The sequence below is a fragment of the Nerophis lumbriciformis genome, linkage group LG05 (genome assembly GCF_033978685.3).
Source record: "Nerophis lumbriciformis linkage group LG05, RoL_Nlum_v2.1, whole genome shotgun sequence".
NCBI classification, from domain to species: domain Eukaryota; kingdom Metazoa; phylum Chordata; class Actinopteri; order Syngnathiformes; family Syngnathidae; genus Nerophis; species Nerophis lumbriciformis.
The window spans coordinates 50,582,833-50,605,438 of record NC_084552.2 but is presented as its reverse complement, the minus strand read 5'-3'; the positions used below and the strand labels follow the sequence as shown (position 1 = coordinate 50,605,438).

The 22,606-nt window shown below is 41.3% G+C and overlaps 1 protein-coding gene and 1 long non-coding RNA gene across 2 annotated transcripts in view; one reads left to right on the top strand and one right to left on the bottom strand.

Annotated features, from left to right (window-relative positions):
- LOC133606017 (uncharacterized) overlaps positions 1 to 22,606 on the top strand; it is a 176,720-nt gene that overhangs the window by 71,995 nt on the left and 82,119 nt on the right. The gene's annotated exons all lie outside the window — the stretch shown is intronic.
- Positions 1,198 to 13,449, bottom strand: btg1 (B-cell translocation gene 1, anti-proliferative). The gene is made up of 2 exons (XM_061959505.2): positions 12,927 to 13,449; positions 1,198 to 5,691 (listed from the first exon to the last, which is right to left on the bottom strand). Exons 1-2 carry the CDS (start codon positions 13,069 to 13,071, stop codon positions 5,279 to 5,281), a joined length of 558 nt encoding a protein of 185 aa, XP_061815489.1. The 5' UTR covers positions 13,072 to 13,449; the 3' UTR covers positions 1,198 to 5,278.

Here is a 22,606-nt window from a genome sequence, read left to right as displayed (position 1 = left end):
TGTTTCATTCTAAGCGGAGGATGGAACGCTGTTTTATTTCAAATAGAGAGCAGGAAATAGCTCATGAAAATTTTCCAAAAGTTTAGCCAGAACATTGGCTGTGCAGTTAAGCATCATTCAGACACATGTTTCAATGTGAAAGGTGTGCAAGTTAGCAGACGATGTAAATACTAAAGCAGTCTGTTTCAAACAAAGGTGTAAACAATAAGCGCAAAAAGCATGCAGACATAACAAATATGTAGGAAAAAATGCATTGAAGTACTGTCTCTCTCTGTGTGTGTGTGACAAGGGCACTCTTTAAAAGTCTGCTTGGCAAATCTAAACTGGTAACATTAGCAGAACATTAAAGTTAACTACATTAAATTGCATTTTGGTTTGTAACATTTGTTGAGTTGTACATACATTTTTTGCCACCAGGTGAGTGAAAACTGTGGATATTATCATTTTAATTTTTTTTTTGCGATAAATACACGTAATAAATACAGCAGACAAAATGACAAAGTAAAGATGTGATTTGTGGTTCTTTTAAATCTGGAGGAGCTGTTCCTATCAAAGAGCTGTTCAAAAGACTGGCTCGTTATCATTTTTACATAAGCTCAAATATTAAGTTATGCAGTGAGATACTGTATATCTTGGAATAATTAAAATTTACATATCCCACCAACATTTATTCCATTGGTGGAAATCATTTTGAAATATTATTGTAATTTAATTTGGCTTGCGTTTATATTGTATACATTTAATTAGATGCTGCCAAATCCCCATGATTTGCAATGAGATATTTAGATGTGTCCCTTCACTATAAAACTTTGTGGCACAATAAAGTGTGCTTGCTCCAGATAATGTCAATGCAGACTTTACTGTTACATCTTAACAATACAGATACAAATACAAATAAGAATTAAATGGCATGATAAAACATTTGAATACAAAACTGTATATTACCCTACATACTGAGCAACTTTATTTTAAGTACTAATATTTCTTCCTTCCTGGTACAGCAGGAAAAGTGCGCGTGCATGTACTGTGGCAGCATGAGCCATTTTAATATAAAAATTGCTTGCAAACCAACGACTAACAAATGGTAATCAGTTCTCATCGTTCACTTAAAACTGACAATCATAAGACTCAACTCGTTAGCAACCTTCACATCACTGCTCTAGAAGCATTCATATAATAAAGAGCGCACACGTGATCTATGATGCCAAGATAGGAAATCTTTTATTACAGAGAAAAAAACCTTTTTCTTTCAAAATATAGAAATCTGTACAACTTCCGCACAATCAATTTACATGAACTGTACAAATTTACAGCAGTTCATCACAACATACCCAGAGAGAAAAAAAATAAACTCAACACAATAACATGAGATCACAAGCTTTTCTTCTTGGGTAAGCTCAGATTTTTTTTGTCTATTTTTCTGCTTTTGTAAGTAAATAGAAAAAAGGAGAAAAAACAAAAAAAAACAAATAAAAAACAGAGAATATGTCTATGATTACTGATCATGGTAACTTTTTTTTTTTTTAAATAAAAACCCAAAACAACTTTGGTCCTTGCCAACACACCCTTCAAAAATGGCTTCACTTACAAAAAAAGTGTTACCCATGTTAAAAGATGACGAGCAAAAAAGGAAAAAACACTTCAAGGATAGCAATTATTGGCACTTCCCATGTGTAATGTTATGCACTCTACCATTGCTTGTACAGTTACAATACATTCTACAATATGTAAAACACCATCGTATGTGAAAGTGGCAATAATTCAACTAGTCGATGACAATATTCATAACAACAAAACGGCTGTTCCCTTCCTGTGTCACGTCTTAAAACACACTTAACAAGCTTTCAGTAAGTCTTTATTATTCAATGTCCCAGGCCTGAGTTTGGCAATACATTCCAGGAGAGACTCCTTGCGTCTCCAGAAGAAAAAAACTTGACGTTTTAGTGCATTTTATGTGCTATTTTACCTCTTGACTTTTTTCTTTGAACCCAAAGCACTCTTTAAGCTATGTGCGCACGAGCGTGAATGGATGCCATTTAAATCGTACTGAGGACGTTAAGCCATTTTTCCGTTGGTGGTGGTACAGGCGACCCAAGGGGATTTGGTGTCTTATTTTTTTTTTTTTAAATGTGTGTCAAATTTGGGGTCTGATAAAAGTTAATGACGAGAAGAGACAATGTGTCAGGGAGGGAAAGAGCAACCAGTGTGACCGTAAAAGAATGAGAGCGAGAAAGGCGACAAGTGGACACTAAAACTCCCGTCCCAGCCAGCTCTTCGTTTTTCAGTATTTGCAGCGAATGTAAAATAACAGGTGGTGTGTGTAGGAGGGGGGGTGCAGTGCGTCAAAGGCTATAGCTCCATTACCCATCTTTTCAGGCTTAGGCGAGCTTTAAACGTTCGGACCAGCGACTGACAAGACTACTGCATGTCGCCGCCCCCGGCATCTGCTCCCGGAACCTGGGGCTGGGGGCGGGGTGCAGCCACCACATCCTTTCATAGGCATGTAAACAAAGATGCTACTCAGTAAATAAATGCAGCGCGATCCAGTGAGATGAAAACTAGACAACAGTATAGTACGCTCAATCATTTCTCTTCCTTCTTTTCAAGTTGCTACGGCAATCCCCCCGCCCCCCCGCCACCCACCTTTGAGTGCAGCGTGAGCTCACCATTGGGCGAGTGTGTGCTGGTTTATTTATCCATCACCGCTGAGGGACAATGGAAGGCTGGGCTCGGGATGCTGAAGAAGTCTGGAGCGGGGAGGGCCAGAGGGATTTTAGCTGCCCTGGACAAGAGTCCAGCTCTGACCCTGCCCGACTCCTTTATCACAAAACACCCATACCGGCCTTCCTCCCATGCGGGTGATGGATGATGATATGTCACATTAGGTCTACCTGCATCCACTGGAGGGTGGGGGGTCTGACAAGCATTGTGCTGGCTGAGGGGGTGATATGTGGCACTTGAGGCACTCGAAGCCCGGTCGAGAGGAGATGCCAGGCTGGGCTATGTGGGCAGTAGAGAGCGCCATTCTGCGTCTTCAAAATCACTAATGGCTCATAGTTCACGACGAGAGGTAAGGCAATGCACCTCCAAAGCTCCTAAAAGATCTCAGAGGTGTAGGTGAAATGGAAGGCTGACGAGGCCTGGTGTTGCTTTAAAAGTGACAATGAATGACCACAACCATCACTGAGCCAGACCTTTTTGGGGGATAAACCTCCTGTCAACTTCATGCAAACCATCTGAGGGTGTGTTCACACTTGTCATGGTTGGTTCGGTTGAAACAAACCCTGGTGCGTTCGCTCTTGTAGTACACTTTGTTAAGTCAGGTGTGTATCGAGACCGCTTAAGTCAAGTCTGGTGCGGTTCTGTTCCAGTTGGGCTCAATTGCCAACGCTACACTGATCAGTGTTTAAAAAGTGAGAATATGTTGAAAGTGCTGTCTCTCTGCCCTGCTCTCTCTTCCTGAGTGTGTGACAAAGGTGCGCTTCAATTGTGTATTTTATAAGCAATTTCTCCGATCTAAGCTAGGAAATACAAAAATAACGGACTTCAGGGCTATTCAACTAAATTCTAGGTGCCAAAGAGCCATGGTCTTCCTTCACTATTCTTATTTTGTATATTCCTCAACCTATTTAGTGGACTTCTTTTGTCAGAGTTGCAACTTTTTTAGCGAAACACCAGTGTCCTTTGCTCAGGAGCTTAAAATGTCAATGCAAGGATCTGCCATTCTTTAAAAGTTTTACTTTGCCAAAAAGGCTTATACTGGTCCTAGTTCCTCTATCACAGAAGCGTTCTGCTGTTCTTAAAGAACCTACTGCAGAAAAGCTAGTCAAGGATCGTCTATATGACAGCGCTTTAGTATTTGTAGGAATCTCTTACAAAAATGTTAGTCTTTACTAAGATTTAACTGATTGAATAGTTTAATAGCCCTGCTATACTTTTCAACCCAGCAGACTGCATTTTGGTTTGTAATATTTTAGCTACATAACGTGTCATGAAAGCTGTCCAATCAAGTCCTTACTTCATGCATGTTTTTGCTGTGCAGCCTTTGGTCCCATGACAAAAATACCAGTGTGAACGCTAAGCTAACGGCCCCAAGTGCGCACCAAGAATCCTTATTTTTTTTCATTTTTAGACTACCCGAACCACAAGTGTGAATACAGCCTTGAATTAAAAGCTCTGAAATGTTCACAGATACAGTGTAAAAAAAATGCTTTAATCCAGAGTCCCATGGTTATTTGATATACGGCCGTCTGTCGCACCATTGGAGCTACAGTATGACTAAAAACAGAAGAGGAGGGTAAAAAATGACATTCGAATGGATGGAATGCAGGCGATTAGCTCTAAAAAAAGTACACATCCCACACAATCTAACGTCAAAGTGCATTCAATGTCAATTCTAACAAATTTGGCTAGAATTGGCTCCTCCATCTTGGCTACACTTTGAATTTTGGCGAGAAAGGAGAAGGGTGGCGACGGAAAAGGGGGGCAACTTGATTGTGAATTTCAACGACATTCATTAAATCGAGGGGGAGGGAGGGAATTTGTGCCCTCCCCCTGGAAAGCTACATGGTCGATGGGAGGGTGCGGGGGACACGCTGGTATCCATAGGTAGCAGGTGTCGCAAACGTTAGACCCCGAGTTGAATCGAAGAGGGGGACATGGAGGGTGTTAGCTCCAGTCGCCAGCAGGTGAAGACTCCCTGTGGTGCAAAAGATATGACCAAAAATAGACACTGTCTTTATCTGGACTGGCTAAACCCTCAACTTCCTCCTCAACTAAGCGTCCTCAAAACTTTGAATATCAAGGGAAAATTCCGTACAATTTGGCGTGTTTTTTTGTTGCTGTGGTGTATTTAGCTTGTACCCATAGTAACCACAAGTAAGAAAAGTGCAAAGTCATTGTTGACAGCCTCTTCAGGGTTGAAGCTGATCACCATGTTTACAGTCGAAGGGGTTAAGGTAAGTCCTGGTCGGGATGTGTAGCTGCCCCAACAGTTCCATCTCCACAAAGCCTCTCCTAAAATAGGAGTACCCAGCTGATCCAATGACACAACAGAACAGATGATAATGGGGGGTGGGGGTTATCAAACCTACAAGGTTTCCATCACCTGGATGATAGGGCACATCCTCTGCTTTTTCTTTTGCTTTTTTCTTCTTTCACTATTTCATTTCATATTCTTAGCTTTTAAAAAGGCTCGCCCTGATCCGGTCAAATTCATCCAACTGGCCAAGGTGTGACCCTGAATGACAAATAGGCCCGGTGTGGCTGCGCGGCCCCCTTAACTGGACACAGTCATCATGTTGTAGGCTTTGGAGGGACTGGTTCTGCCCATCACCATCAGTTCCTCCTTGCAGCTGATGTGACTGTCCACCATGGGGCTCATGGGGCTCATCGTGCTGCCGCTTCCCGATGGCGAGCTGGCCACGGCCATCCCTGGCATGGCCGCCGGAATGGGCTGCGACTCGTACAGGACGCAGATGGAGCCGTCCTCGCCGATGCGATAGGACACTTCGAAAGGGTCCACCCATAGTGTGAGCTCACTGGGCAGAAGCAGGTAGAGTTGCTGGATAGTCAGGCCGATGCGCTGGCCCGCCTGCCCCACCAACGGGTCCATCTTGTGGTTGATGCGGATGCAGCGGTAGCCTGAGCCTTTGCAGGGACGGTCTGGGAACCAGTGGTGCTTGTATTGTTCTGTGAGGACAAAGAAGAGGACAATGCGGACTGAGTTCGGCTAGCAATTACCGTATTTTTCGGATTATAAATCGCAGTTTTTTTCATAGTTTTTCATAATTGGATGGATCGACAAAGCATGGGCTTCAGTGACAACCGAAACCATCCTGTCCGGATTCAGAAAGGCTGGAATAATTGGAACTGCAACTGACGATGACTCTGACGTAAGCGACGTACCGATAGAAGAGGAAGCGACGCATTGTCTACCTTTGGAGTTGGCAGAGTTGTTTAGAAGCGACACCGAGGAAGAAGATTTCATGGGATTTAGCGATTAGGAGTGACAGATTGTTTGGTAAACGTATAGCATGTTCTATATGTTATAGTTATTTGAATGACTCTTACCATAATATGTTACGTTAACATAACAGGCACGTTCTCAGTTGGTTATTTATGCCTCATATAACGTACACTTATTCAGCCTGTTGTTCACTATTCTTTATTTATTTTAAATTGCCTTTCAAATGTCTATTCTTGGTGTTGGATTTTATCAAATAAATTCCCCCCAAAAATGCGATTTATACTCTAGTGCGACTTATATGTTTTTTTCCTTCTTTATTATGCATTTTCGGCTGGTGCGACCTATACTCCGGAGCGATTTATAATCCGAAAAATACGGTAGGTTTTGTGGTGCCACTTTTTGAGTAGTTGACCAAACGATTGTCATAAATTACTTGAGAGACACGAGCAATCGCATTATGAAATTTCTCTATTACGCCTATAAATGAGCAAGGTTGCCGTGCGTTTTACCTTTTAATTATTTTGAGTCTTTGTATTATCACTGTTTTGAAACTTTGCCAGTTATCATTAAGCTGGGAGTTAGGTTTTGTGGTGCCACTTTTTGAGCAGTTGCCCAAACGATTGTCATAAATTACTTGCGAGAGACGAGCAATCGCATTGTGAAATTTCTTTATTACGCCTACCGGTATAAATGAGCAAGGTTGCCATGGGTTGGACCTTTTAATTATTTTGGGTGTTTTTAGTGTCACTGTTTTGAAACTTGCCAGTTAACATTAAGCTGGGAGGAGCGACTGCATCACAGTTTGTTTGTTTATGACATGCATGTACAAGGGTAGGCAATCGGGCTGTGCTCCACGTACACCTATTCCAATTGTGGAAAGGCTATACTATAGCATGGCTCAGAGCACTCGCACTAGCCCAAACTTAAGGTCTGAAGTGGGCCCTAACACGCTATGGTTAGCCCAGTGTGACTACACCCCACGGCCGCGCGATAGAATCAATACACGATATAAATCATATAAATATGGAATATTATAATTATATCACCCTATCGTAAGTGTCTTGACAGAGGGTTAGCTTGTGTGGCAAAAGTATGTCTGTCCACAGTGTGGAGCCACTTCCAAGTTACTAATCGAGACCTCCATGGCGGCAAATAAATTGCATTTCTTACTACGCAGTGAGCAGGAGGCGTCATTAGAAGCCATGCTATCCGCTAAGCTAGCTTGAATGTACAACAGGAGAATAAGTGCTCAGTACACTTAAACAGAAGTGTGTCTGCAAACGTGTTACAGCGGAAAGTAGCCAGCTATGAATAGGAAATTAGCAATTAAATGAATAATAATCTAGAGAGAGAATAATGCAGCAGCTACACAAAGGAACACGCCCGAAAACTGGAAAAAAACGTAATTAGTTACTGTATATGTCAGCAGCTAAGGGAAGAGCAATCTGTCACTTGTTGTGAAATTGCGCCATCATAATTTATATACCAAAGAATATATTGTGATATAGGATGTCCTGACCTACATTTTTGGCCTGGAATCCCGACCCCATTTTTTGGCTTCAGATTTGATCCGATTTTACGTCCCGATGCGATACTTTGACAATAGATTATACAAACGTTTGTAGAAGTGAAAATGTTTTATAGCAATTAACTAAAGTAACAGATTTGTATAAACTTATCTTATTAGATCTATAATTTGCTGGTGTCAAAAGATGTATTCAATTTGTGATATTGAATGTTTCTTCCAATTTGTTGACACATCAAAGTGGCTAGTGCGCAATACCTAAACAAAAGCAAAACCTACTATTTGCTCCCATTTAAATCTTTTAGGTTTTGCCCTCAAAACCTTCCTGTACAGGACGCAGATAGAGCCTTCCTGACTTTGTAAACAAAAATGAAAACAACCCAATAAATTGTTTCGTAATAATGAAAAAGAAAGAAGAAAACTAACCACATCGTTCATACCCTGATACCATACGAGGTATTGATAGTATCGACATCTGGTTCAATCACCCCTATTTGGCTTTGAAGCTTTAGCGGTTAGCTTTTTGTGTTGTCCTACTCAGTGTGTGTGTGTGTGTGTGTGTGCGTGCTAAAGGTCATTCATTTTCCTCTAGTCTTCCAGTGACTTGGAAAAAACGTAGTTTATTTTCCGCCATGGTGATGAGGTTTAGTATCTTAGAAGCGACTTCGCACTGTGGATAGACGACGCGTCCATTGCAGCTTGCTCTCGAATTTGAGCCTGATGTTCTGGCAAGACACACACCCTCCTGGAATTCATGCAACTCCTGCATGCGTGTAACAAGAAATAGGGAAGTGTAATTATGTCTCTTTGAGCATGCATCACTTTTGAAGGGCTCTTTCACGTGAGTACAATCTCAAGATCGGCTGGGATAAGCAGGTCATTAGTAGGCCTGAGCCGATATTCGATAAGTCAATTAACCGGACAATAAATGAAAATTCAGCCGGTAAATTTGCGAGCCTCGATAATCGCCATAATCGTAATGTGTATGCACGGTAACGGATTACAAGAGCGACACTCCTGTGCATTGGTTTCAGCAGCTACGGTCGTTTGTACAACAAATGAACCACTGTAAAACTCCTGGCGGTTATTACCGTACTAAATTAAAATTATCGAAAAATCTTCATCAACTAAATTATGGAGAGTTTGAGACCAGCTAGTGTTAGCTAGCTTAAATGCTAACATGTAAACGTCATTCCCTGATCTAAACTTGTATAAACACATTACTGTCTAAACAACTGAGTAACAGTATTCACATTAAACATACAGGATGTGCTGTTTTTGCAGTTATCGATATAAACTCCACAGTGTCATATGGAAACAAACACTGACTCCATACAACAGGAAGTGAACTTGCGTGACATCCCATAAACCGGAAGTGAAACTACTGATCACACAATTTACATTTATTACAAAACATCCCAAAACGTTTACAAATTTAAATGGAAAAAGATCAATATATTTAAACACACAAATAAAAATAATACGGCTTTTATGAAGCCAGAACGATATTTGCTGTCTCCTCTGCCAAGAAAGTCTATTGTGTGACTGTTTATTTTAGTTATTAAAAAAATTCAACTTGGTTAAAACTATTTTAATGAGTGTAAAATTACTTTATGAGCACATTAAACAATACCAGAATAATAATGATAACCATGATCATTTTGGTCACAATAACTTTATTTAGCCATTTTATTTATTGTTTAAGTTATGTATACTTGAGGGTCCCCCACCCCACCTTAACAGACAATCTATTTGACTTATTTTGGTTATGATTTTTATTCAAGTGCAACATTTTGCTTACAGAGTATTTTTATTTGTATTTGGTTGTTCAATTGAATTTGGTATTTAAAAGTTTACATTTCAATTACAATGTTAAAATATACGAGGAATACAGGTGTATTGCATTTGAATGTGTATACTTGCATTATTTTCATGTATTACCATTACATCAGTGGTTAATTTGATTTAAAAATAATAATGGCAATAATATCATTTATCGGCGATAAATTTGTTATCATCCCAGGCCTACTCATTAGCCGATCCGTAAATAAAAGGTGTAAAAGTAAATATCGACACCTGATCCGGTCCCATGATCAGGATCGGGACAGTTCTAGTGGTACATATTGTTATTGCAAGAGACCTGTTCTTATATTGCGATATGGATCTTTGGCCTAATCACCCAGCCCCAATACTCCCAAATTTTGGCTTGATTTCTCTGGTATTCTTTTGTTGTGTAAATCCAGTCTGGAATCCAACCTAAGTACAGTTATTCTCAGGGTGCAGCAGAAAGAAAAACAGCACCACCTGTTATGGTCCTGATAAGCAGCCATAAACAGGCGGCTGGTGGCGCCCTGGGCGTACGTGACAAAAAAAGAAGTCTATTGAAATGCCCAATCCCTTCCCCCGGCTGCCGTCAGTGTCACAAAGTCCCCCATGACGGGCTGAACAAAAACACCAAGAGTTGAAGTCTGAGCCAGTCATCTGAGATGCTTGGCTCCGCCTCTTAAAGGGACAGGGTCCTGTTTTTGTTGAAGTTTTGCAAGGAAGTGTAAACTTGCGATGGACTGACGCCACTTTCAGTTCTCTTCGGTAGTTTTTCAGGGGATGTTACAATCACAAAAAGTGTTGACTAAACATTCTACTCCTCATAGACTAATGAACAAAGCAAAAGGCGGGGCTAACTTTTATCGAATTCCCATTTACGCCATTGTGCTGTAAGTGAAGTAGGCCGGTATTCGGGTGAGGGGCCTGTAGGCCACCTGCATGTAAGCACAGGGATAATAACGCCTCCCTCCCTGATGAGAAGAAAAAAAGGAGACTGCTTGACAGACCTTCAGCCACAAAAGACAACCTCCAACAAACCCTGGAGCAGATGGGATCAGGATCAACTCGACCTATTCTTAAAAAACCGGGGGAGGAGGAGAAGTGTGAGGGCGGTTCGTGTAAAAAGAGGGCTGTTTATTTGCGTCAAGCCATCCTTGAGGTGAGCTTGTTAGGGCCCGCCTGGCGTGGTGACTGTTGATAAACCACCAGGTCGACAAACCAAAGCAGAACCGAGAGCTTCTGCATGTTGACTCAACTATGTGGATCAGGCCCCCCCCCCTTTCCAGTTTCCCCCCACCCCCGATGACGCTGCGACTGCCCCCGTCTTCAATGTCCCGCTATAGGCTCCACCAAAACACCACCCCCTCACAGCAGACGCCATTTTGCGGAAACTTTTGTCTGTTTACACGAACCCCCCTTCAACCAACCTCCAACAAAGACGACACACACTTCGCCTCTACGTTTTTTAATTAACCAAACAAAGATGAAACACTGATGAGGTCTTTATTGCCCACCATCTAAATCCTGTAATGAACAATCCTCATAGTTATGGTGTACTGGCAACATTAAGCACTGCAAACTGTTGCTTTGGCTCCAGTTTGGAAGGAGTTAACCCGCGTCCCAGCTCAAACGTACAGCTGGATAAGCGGGGCCCTTATGGTGGGAATGTAGGCCATCGTCTGCTGTTCCATACATGGAATGAAGCAGATGTATGGCAGGTTTAGAGTGCCCACTTTGGAACGTGTTCGGGGGAAAAGACCCTAATAGTAGTCACAATTTAATTTATTTGAAGTCATAGAATATAGTTTAACATGTTTAGATGTATTTTCTTGGCAAACCTACGTTCAGTTTTGTGTGTTTTTTTTCTTGTTAAACAACAAAGCACCAAAAAACAATCGACTTTTATCAGCTTTAGATTGAACGTTGTTATACTAACGGAGTAAAATGTTGTAAATAACAAACTTTATAAAACGCTCACTATAATTAAAATGGCTATTTTAGAATGTGACATAAAGTGGAACTTTCTAACGCTGCTTTTGTATTCAAGTCATATAAGAAACTTGCAAATGACTATGGTAAACAAAAATAAAGGTTTATTGTTATTATTATTTGCTAAACAACTAAAAAACAGCTATACATTAAATACTGTTCAAACACGCAGAAACATGTTGTATAGTATACAGGAATATCATCATAAAAAAAACTAAATTCTCTAGAATGGAAATTATAACATTTTAATCCTGCTTTATATTCAATTTATGAGAAACTTGCACATGACGATGTGTGAAAATGGGTAAATAAATGTTTGTTATTTTTGTATAACAACAAATTACGCATCAGCATTAAGTGTTGAAACATGCTGGAAATAAAGTGGAAATAAAGTTGTAAAGTATGATTTGTATGTGTATCCAACACAATCAGATACTCTTTGTAATTGAAAGGGAAATTTGGCATGTAGGATCGGGAGGGAAATACCTGAATTATCCAGAATGGAACAAAGATGTTAAAAGTGTAAACAAATGTTTAATATGTTTGTCACCATGTCTTCTTTTGTTAAACAGTAAAAACACATAATCTTTAAATGTAACACTGTTAAAATATGTCGAAATAAGTTGCCAAGTATGATTTTTATGCTTCTCCAACACAGACCACCGTGTAATTAAAAGGGATATTGTGGCATGTGGTAGACCTACATTTCCTAAAATGGAGATTTTTAACTCCGCGTTTATCCTAAATCGATACAAAAACGTAAACATTTGGATGTTAAGGTAAATAAAGGTTTATAGTTTTCGCTGTTTCTTGTCAAACAACAAAATACATCAGCTATAAATGCAATACTGTATTGAATCATCGGGGGAAAAAACTTAATTTTCTAAAAAATGGGATCTAAGACTTTGGTTTATATTTAAAGAAACTACAAGGATAATAGAAAAACTACAAGGATCATAAATAAACTGTCTACAAGGACAATAGATAAACTACAATGATAGTAAAGTGTGACCAGATGGACTAAAACAAAAGGGAATATATCCAAATGTGTCACTTCAAGTCAGCCGAAAATTGATTTTGGTTTAGAAAAAGTTATTTTATATGTCAAATGGATGTTTGAAGACATTAAAGCGCTCCTTGTGATCAAGAAGACGGAGTGTTTGATAGTAAACGACTTGGCGGAGAGCATTACGTAATCGTGCAGCGTCTCGTCATTGTTGTTGTCGTCGAGGCGCACTTCCTTGTTCCAGTCTTCCTGCCCCCGCTCCCTCACTTCTTTACCAACAAAGTAGCTCATTCGCCCCCGTTTGGCGTCCTATGCTCCAAATATGCCCTCTGGTCGAACAAATCGTCGAGTGGCAGCTCACGACGGACATTTGGTGCGCTATTTCGGTTCGGGGTTTTGTGCGCAAACGCCGTGCGCGCTGATAAGTGAGACGCGGCGAGAACAAAGAAGGTTTCTTCTTCACTCCCCCTTCGCTCGCATAACAGCCGGAATTTTGCGCCCGGCTTTTTGCCGCCTGAAATAAAGTTGGAAAGCCATCTGACGAGGCCTTTGTGGAGTTTGTGGGAATTAAAACAAAAAAAAAAGTGTGGTGGGGGGTGTGGGGGTTCGCTCACCTGACAAAATGTCGTGTAGGCTCTGGCTGAACGTTTGGACCTGCCGGTCGTTTACGTGTCCTTTTACCCGCAGAAATCTCGTCAGAAATCCGACGGCGGCGTTGATCTCTGGTTTCATGGTTCCCCGGGCACAAAGGGTATGCATTGAGGAAGGCAACGGCCACGGCCTGTGCGCTTTTTTTGGTCACTGTACGTTCGAAGTGCCTCTTTTTCTCCACTTTCGATCCGAGCTTGGCGGCTCCTCTGCGCATTTAGTGCTCAATGTAAGCCCGAGGTCCGCTGGAAGAAATGACTTGGCCCAACAGATGTCTGTTGTTGGTAAATACCACGCAGGGGGGTGGGGGTTGGGCTTCAGGTACGCGTGGGTGTGCTCTTCCAGTCCTCCCTCTCCGCTGCCCGCCTCAGGAGTGAAGCTCGTTCGCGGATGGAGGGCGCTTTTATACCGCCTCCCCCTTCTTCGCGCTCTCCCTCCCCTTCCAAGGCGCTGACACAAGCTGCTACAGCAACAACAGTTCACCAATGGCCGCCCCGGCCGCTATCTGACGAGCCACATATAGGAGGAGTGCGGTGCGCGCGTCACGGCTCTGAAAATAAACACAACACTGCGTGCCGTGCTGCGTTCATAGACGGTGGGAGGAGAAGAAACGGAAGCGGTCCGCGCCGTTAATCCAATCGTGCCGTGCTCGGCGCCTCACTTTAAACTGAAATCCAGGCCTGTTTGCGATTGTTGTGATCCAAGCATTTCACTCTTCCACTACTTTGGCACGCTTTGGAGGAGGTGGGCCGAAAGCGCGGAGCAATTGCACGCACAGGCGCATGTTTAAGTAAACAACGTGGTCGACTGATACACATTCGCGTCACATAGCTCGCGTTCCCTCTGACGGCGTCTTGGTTCGTTCACATACTTGCCAACCTTGAGACCTCCGATTTCGGGAGGTGGTGGGAGCGTGGTTAAGAGGGGAGGAGTATATTTACAGATAGAATTTACCAAGTCAAGTATTTCATATATATATATATATATTAGAGATGTTGCGTTAAAATGTAATATCGGAAATTATCAGTATCGTTTTTTAAATTATCGGTATCGTGTTTTTATTTTTTATTTTTATTAAATCAACACAAAAAACACAACATACCCTTACAATTAGTGCACCAACCCAAAAAAACGTCCCTCCCCATATACACTCATTCACACTCATTCACACAAAAGGGTTGTTTCTTTCTGTTATTAATATTCTGGTTCCTACATTATATATCAATATATATCAATACAGTCTGCAAGGGATACCGTCCGTAAGCACACATGATTGTGCGTGCTGCTGGTCCACTAATAGTACTAACCTTTAACAGTTAATTTTACTCATTTTCATTAATTACTAGTTTCTATGTAACTGTTTTTATATTGTTTTACTTTCTTTTTTATTCAAGAAAATGTTTTTAATTTATTTATCTTATTTTATTTCATTAATTTAAAAAAAAGGACCTTATCTTCACTATACTTGTTTGTCCAAATTAGGCATAATAATGTGTTAATTCCACGACTGTACATATCGGTTGATATCGGTATCGGTTGATATCGGTATCGGTAATTAAAGAGTTGGACAATTTTGGAATATCGGATATCGGCAAAAAGCCATTATCGGACATCCCTAATATATATATATATATATATGTATATATATATATATATAAGAAATACTTGACTTTCAGTGAATTCTAGTTGTATACAGTATATATATATATATATATATATATATATATATATATATATATAAATATATATATATATATAAATATATATATATATATATATATATAAATAAATACATTTATTATATATATATATTTTTTAATTATGTATGTATATATATATATATATATATATATATATATATATATATATAAAAGAAATACTTGAATTTCAGTGTTCATTTATTTACACATATACACACAAATAACACTCATCTACTCATTGTTGAGTTAAGGGTTGAATTGTCCATCCTTGTTCTATTCTCTGTCACTATTTTTCTAACCATGCTGAACACCCTCTCTGATGATGCATTGCTGTGTGGCACGCACAAAAGTGCTTTCATCAAATGCACTAGAGTCTGGAATCTTCCATCTCTCCCTAACATGGCCCAGAACCGGTCAATTCTTGCTTCCTGAAAAAGATCTTCACTGCCAAGCACTTGGTACTACTTCTACTACTACTTCTTCCCGGAGGCTATCCAGGTCCAATCGCAGCTGTGGTTTGGAGCTTACAAGCGTATTTCTTCATCTTACTCGTCGTCGGCGTCGCCATGGCTGTATCTTCCTCGTTCTTCTGCTTCGTCTCCTTGTTGTGTGCGCAGTTGTGCACTGCACTCTAGCGGACGTGAGAACAGGCTGTCGACTGTCACTCAGGTCCACATGGAGCTGGAGAGAGCGTGGCCAGAGAATATTTGTCCCGGGAGGTTTTCGGGAGAGGCGCTGAATTTCGGGAGTCTCCCGGAAAATTCAGGAGGGTTGGCAAGTATGTTCGTTCATAGCTCTTCCGTGGCAATTCCCTTCCCAAACGCCACCGTGTTCAATGGAGAAGTCTGATCCACAAAATTTGCAGGCAGCATACCCTTTCCCCTTCGAGCTGTCCTGGATGAACGGAAATTATTTTTTCCAATCATTTTGGAACTTGCAAGTGTACTTCTCCTTCATACTCGTCGTCGCCATGTCTCTTCTTCGTTCTTCTGCTTCGTCTCTGTTATATTTTTGGACATTACTACTTGCCGTAGTTGTGAAGCGATGCATGATGGGAATCCGGATGTTGCGTGTCAGTGTATTAACATGCCGGCTGGAATAAACACACGCTGAGAAATAGCTCCGAGCCTGCCTACTTTATGGGTTATAGATAAACCTATGGATAACGGAGACATATATAATAGTCTTTTTTTCAAGTGAGGGAGGACGCTACAGGCAGTGCCTTTATGGCACGCCCCCAATATTGTTGTCCGGGTGGAAATCGGTAGAAATTCGGGAGAATGGTTGCCCCGGGAGATTTTCGGGAGGGGCGGGCACTGAAATTCGTGAGTCTCCCGGGAAAATCGGGAGGGTTGGCAAGTATGATCTGAGCCGAGGATGTCCTTGTGGCTTGTGCAGCCCTTTGAGACACTCGTGATTTAGGGCTATATAAGTAAACTTTGATTGATTGATTGATTGATTAGTTTTTCTGATGAAATAAACCAAAATAAACTGTCTATACATTTTATTTTGGTTTATAAAATGTCTATACGGGCAGCACAGTGGTACAGTGGTACAGGGGTTAGTGCATGTGCCTCACAATACGAAGGTCCCGAGTTCAATCCTGGGCTCGGGATCTTTCTACGTGGAGTTTGCATGTTCTCCCCGTGACTGCGTGGGTTTCTTCCGGGTACTCCGGCTTCCTCCCACCTCCAAAGACATGCACCTGGAGATAGGTTGATTGGCAACACTCAATTGGCCCTAGTCTGTGAATGTGTTCAAGTTCAAGTTTTTATTCGTCACATGCAGAGTACACCACAGTGAAATGCTTTTTTCCATGCTCTTCAGATATTGCGTACAGTGGGATCCAAACACCAGTTATGGAATCTAATACACTAAATACAAAAAAAATACTAAAATTTGAATAGCTCTGATGTTAATTTGATGATGATTAATTACAAGACAATGAGTTGCACAATAAGTTACAGTAGTTATGGTAGATGTATCAGTACAAGTAGAAGTACAGTAGTTAAATACAGTACCAGTGCAAGATCAAATAGTATAACAGTATATACAGTATAGGAAGCAACAAATATTAAGGTGTCTACAGTTCTTTGGCAGTTGAGTAGTGACAGTAGTATGAACAGTGTGAGTGTGAATGTTGTCTGTCTATCTGTGTTGGCCCTGCGATGAGGTGGCGACTTGTCCAGGATGTACCCCGCCTTACGCCCGAATGCAGCTGAGATAGGCTCTAGCACCCCCCGCGACCCCGAAAGGGACAAGCGGTAGAAATGGATGGATGAAAATGTCTATACATAGTTCTAAACATACTCCAGCTCATAAACTTGCAATAAAAAATGTTTTTATTTTGTAAAAGTAGAATTTCCCAGCTACATTTTTCGACGCTACATTCCTGCAATGTTTTGTGACCAGCAGGCAATCCTGACGGCGCAATAAATGAAACGACAAAAACAACAACTTATTACCCTCATTTTGCCAAAATCTTTGGACCAACACCACCTGTGTGGTGTTTGGACCAACATTTATGGAGAAATTGTGACTTTTGTGTGATAATAGGCAACTTTGGTGTCAGAGTGCCATGTTCAGTATTGTGGCCACTCATTGGCTCAGCCTCAGGTAGCATTACTACAGGTAAAAGCCAGTAAATTAGAATATTTTGAAAAACTTGATTTATTTCAGTAATTGCATTCAAAAGGTGTAACTTGTACATTATATTTATTCATTGCACACAGACTGATGCATTCAAATGTTTATTTCATTTAATTTTGATGATTTGAAGTGGCAACAAATGAAAATCCAAAATTCCGTGTGTCACAAAATTAGAATATTACTTAAGGCTAATACAAAAAAGGGATTTTTAGAAATGTTGGCCAACTGAAAAGTATGAAAATGAAAAATATGAGCATGTACAATACTCAATACTTGGTTGGAGCTCCTTTTGCTTCAATTACTGCGTTAATGCGGCGTGGCATGGAGTCGATGAGTTTCTGGCACTGCTCAGGTGTTATGAGAGCCCAGGTTGCTCTGATAGTGGCCTTCAACTCTTCTGCGTTTTTGGGTCTGGCATTCTGCATCTTCCTTTTCACAATACCCCACAGATTTTCTATGGGGCTAAGGTCAGGGGAGTTGGCGGGCCAATTTAGAACAGAAATACCATCGTCCGTAAACCAGGCACGGGTAGATTTTGCGCTGTGTGCAGGCGCCAAGTCCTGTTGGAACTTGAAATCTCCATCTCCATAGAGCAGGTCAGCAGCAGGAAGCATGAAGGTGCTCCAAAACTTGCTGGTAGACGGCTGCGTTGACCCTGGATCTCAGGAAACAGAGTGGACCGACACAAGCAGATGACATGGCACCCCAAACCATCACTGATGGTGGAAACTTTACACTAGACTTCAGGCAACATGGATCCTGTGCCTCTCCTGTCTTCCTCCAGACTCTGGGACCTCGATTTCCAAAGGAAATGCAAAATTTGCATGGTTGGGTGATGGTTTGGGGTGCCATGTCATCTGCTGGTGTCGGTCCACTCTGTTTCCTGAGATCCAGGGTCAACGCAGCCGTCTACCAGCAAGTTTTAGAGCACTTCATGCTTCCTGCTGCTGACCTGCTCTATGGAGATGGAGATTTCAAGTTCCAACAGGACTTGGCGCCTGCACACAGCGCAAAATCTACCCGTGCCTGGTTTACGGACCATGGTATTTCTGTTCTAAATTGGCCCGCCAACTCCCCTGACCTTAGCCCCATAGAAAATCTGTGGGGTATTGTGAAAAGGAAGATGCAGAATGCCAGACCCAAAAACGCAGAAGAGTTGAAGGCCACTATCAGAGCAACCTGGGCTCTCATAACACCTGAGCAGTGCCAGAAACTTATCGACTCCATGCCACGCCGCATTAACGCAGTAATTGAGGCAAAAGGAGCTCCAACCAAGTATTGAGTATTGTACATGCTCATATTTTTCATTTTCATACTTTTCAGTTGGCCAACATTTCTAAAAATCCCTTTTTTGTATTAGCCTTAAGTAATATTCTAATTTTGTGACACATGGAATTTTGGATTTTCATTTGTTGCCACTTCAAATCATCAAAATTAAATGAAATAAACATTTGAATGCATCAGTCTGTGTGCAATGAATAAATATAATGTACAAGTTACACCTTTTGAATGCAATTACCGTACTGAAATAAATCAAGTTTTTCAAAATATTCTAATTTACTGGCTTTTACCTGTATATTGGATAAAAAGAGTATAACAGTGACTTAAAGGTGTTATTTTATGTCTAGAGGACTTTTTGAAAAAGGATTTTAGAAGGTCGTAAACATGTTTTTTTATGCTCTAGCTATGAAAATATTTGATTTATAATTATTGAGTCTTACTTCACGGAAAAATTATTTATCCGGTTCATGTACGGAACCAATTAACAGCGATAAATGAGGGACGACTGTCTCGGGATTGCCCTGCCTTACCGTAAATGCAGAGGCAGTGACTTTGTGCATGATTGTCTCCTTCAAAGTCTCAACTCTGATCATTTTTTTCTCCCAGGCCAAGTCATCTGCGTGCACACAAGACAAAAACAGGAAGAGAGAGTGACAGTATTTACCTTACTGAGTGACGTCACTCTTCCTGTCTATGTGTTAGTGTTGAGACGTGGGCGCTTTTTCCCGCACTCGACTGACGAGAGGTCATGTTTCGAGGGTCAAAGGTGGCAGGCGGCGGTAAAGGGCGACCGCGAGAAAGCAAGTAAATTAAAGTGTGTTAAAATCGGTGGAAAAGTACAAGCAGGCAGAAGCTCCGCCTTGTTTGCTGCAAACAGTCAGGATGACCTCGCCGAGTGCTCTCTGCAATCACCGAGCAATCAATTGAAGCACTAACTGTCTCTGCTGTGTCCTGAAAAGTCAACAAAATACACAATGTATTTTTCGCCGGTTGTGTTTCACTTATACACAATACTGCTGCTTATACTACATGACTAATTATTTTGTGTTGTTATCAATGGTGAGTGATACTTCCCTTCAAGTTCATACATGTGCACCTCCACCCTCCTACGTGCCCACAGTCACAGTTTCGCCAACACATTTTATGGAACACAGGCACACCTGGAAAACTCCTTGAGGGCATATTGTAGTAGGCAATTTGTACCGTGCTGAAATCGGGCACGATCTCCCCTCACCCCCGTCCTGGCCCTCCCTCACACTGCGTTTTTGTGCTTTGGCATATTTATTTGTACCAGTACATTTCCGCACTGCTACAGTACTTTCATTTTCTATTACTTTGGCTTATTTCAAGTTGTTATGATTATCTTTATTGTGAAATATTTGGCTTGTCATGAATCCCTTGGGAGAGGAGCAATTGCATTCATCAAATGACACATACCACACAGGTGGTGTTTTTTGACTTTAGCTCCTTGTATTTTATTTATATTATGAAGTGTTAGATCCACTATGGACTAGACCAGTAGTTCTTAACCTGGGTTCGATCGAACACTCGGGGTTCGGTGAGTCGGGCTAAGGCGGAGGTCAAGACACACCCAAATCATCGTGTAAATAAAAACTTTTCCCTATCGGCATATTACGGATAAGGCAACAGCAGAAGTCACACTGATTTGCAGGTGTGTAATTTGTTGTGAGTTTATGCACTGTGTTGGTTTTATTCTTTGAATAAGGTGATGTTCATGCACGGTTCATTTTGTGCACCAGTAAAAAAACATGGTAACACTTTAGTATGGGGAACATATTCACCATTAATTAGTTGGCTATTAACATGCAAATTAGTAACATTTTGGCTCTTAACTAGTCATTATTAATGCCTTATTCGGCATGGCCTTATTATAACCCTAACCCTAACCAAATAACTCTCAATTAAGTCTTTGTTACTTAGAATATGTTCCCCTAGTGTCCAAAAAACTTTAAATTAAGTCTTTGTTACTTAGAATATGTTCCCCATACTAAAGTGTTACCAAAAACTTTACTTTGCCTTGAATTTGAAAACAAACATTTTATTTTTCACTAAAGAAGGGTTCGGTGAATGCGCATATGAAACTGGTGGGGTTCGGTATCTCCAACAAGGTTAAGAACCACTGGACTAGACTCTCACAATATTATGCTAGATCCACTCGACGTCCATTGCACCGGTCACTCAAGGGGGGGTCCCCACATCTGCGGTCCCCTCCAAGGTTATCCCATTGGGTTGAGTTTTTTCTTGCCCTGATGTGGGATCTGAGCCGAGGGTGTCGTTGTGGCTTGTGCAGCCCTTTGAGACACTCGTGATTTAGGGCTATATAAGTAAACATTGATTGATTTATTGAAGTGTGTTGGTTATCGCTCAGGGGGAACTCAACATGTTTCTGGAATTTGGTTATCGTTCACAATCCTTATGGAGCAACACAAGAACACATAAGTATGGACTTTTCTTATTGCATTCTAATTTGTAGCTAGAAAATTCCCGCAAAAATTTTAATGGGCCTGCTATCTGTACCCTGAACCTCTGTCCGGTGGTCGCTGGAAGCCGCCGTACTTTTCAGATGGTGCCGAATGCATATGCCAACCCTCCCGATTTTCCCGGGAGACTCCCGAATTTCAGTGCCCCTCCCGAAAATCTCCCGGGGCAACCATTCTCCCGAATTTCTCCCGATTTCCACCCGGACAACAATATTGGGGGCGTGCCTTAAAGGCACTGCCTTTAGCGGCCTCTCTCACCTGAAATGGAGACTATTATATATGCCTCCGTTATCCATAGGTTTATCTACAACCCATAAATTAGGCAGGCACGGAGCTATTTCTCAGCGTGTGTTTATTCCAGCCGGCACGTTAATACACTGACACACAACATCCGGATTCCCATCATGCATTGCTTCAAAACTACGGCAAGTAGTAATGTCCAAAATAATAGCAGAGACGAAGCAGAAGAACGAAGAAGAGACATGGCGACGACGAGTAAGGAGAAGAAGTACGCTTGCAAGTTCCAAAATGATTGGAAAAAATAATTTCCGTTCATCCAGGACAGCTCAAAGGGGAAGGGGTATGCTGCCTGCAAATTTTGTAGATCAGACTTCTCCATTGAACACGGTGGCCGAACGTGTATACTCATTCATGAACGGATTATAAATATATACACACCCCCATCTCCCAAATTCGGAGGTCTCAAGGTTGGCAAGTGTGGCCGAATGTCCGAATCAGTGAGTTTCAGGAGAAAAAAGTGTCAAATTAGATGAAAAAGTTAGCATGCTTAGGTTGGCTTGCGAGCATGCTAAAGTTAGCACACTGAACGGTTAATAGCTGTCAAATACCAGGTTATATGACTGTAGGTTAAACGATTGCAAAATTAGCTAAAAAAGCTGGCACTTTAATGCTAGCATGCTAACATAAACATGCTAACGGTGTGGGCTTCTTGCATTGCGAGCGCCCATTCACTGCTGCTGAGCAGCATGTGAATGGGCGCTGGCATTGCAGCAGGCCCATAATAATGGGAGTTTACAGTCTGCCTCGAAATCATTCCAAAAATGCATCCAAAAACCGTCAACAAATACTTTCGTTTTGTAACCCGCATAATAACCAAGCTGTAGCAACATTGTTATTGTAAGAGTGAACACTGAGGAACTGTTTTTTCTTGCCCATAGAGACATTAACACTGATAGCGCATTAGCAAAAGGAACGCTATCTTCTGCGTCAACAGCTGAATCGCTTCTGAGACCGTAATTCACAACACAATGCAATAGGACCTACCATGAATTGATTAACGTGGACCCCGACTTAAACAAGTTGAAAAAGTTATTCGGGTGTTACCATTTAGTGGTCAATTGTACGGAATATGTACTGTACTGTGCAATCTACTAATAAAAGTTTTAATCAATCAATCAAAGGACACCAATCTGTACTGAGTGAAAAACATGAACAATCATATTACAGTATCTGCAAAGTATTAGCCCACATTTCATCTTTTGTTTGTAAACAGCT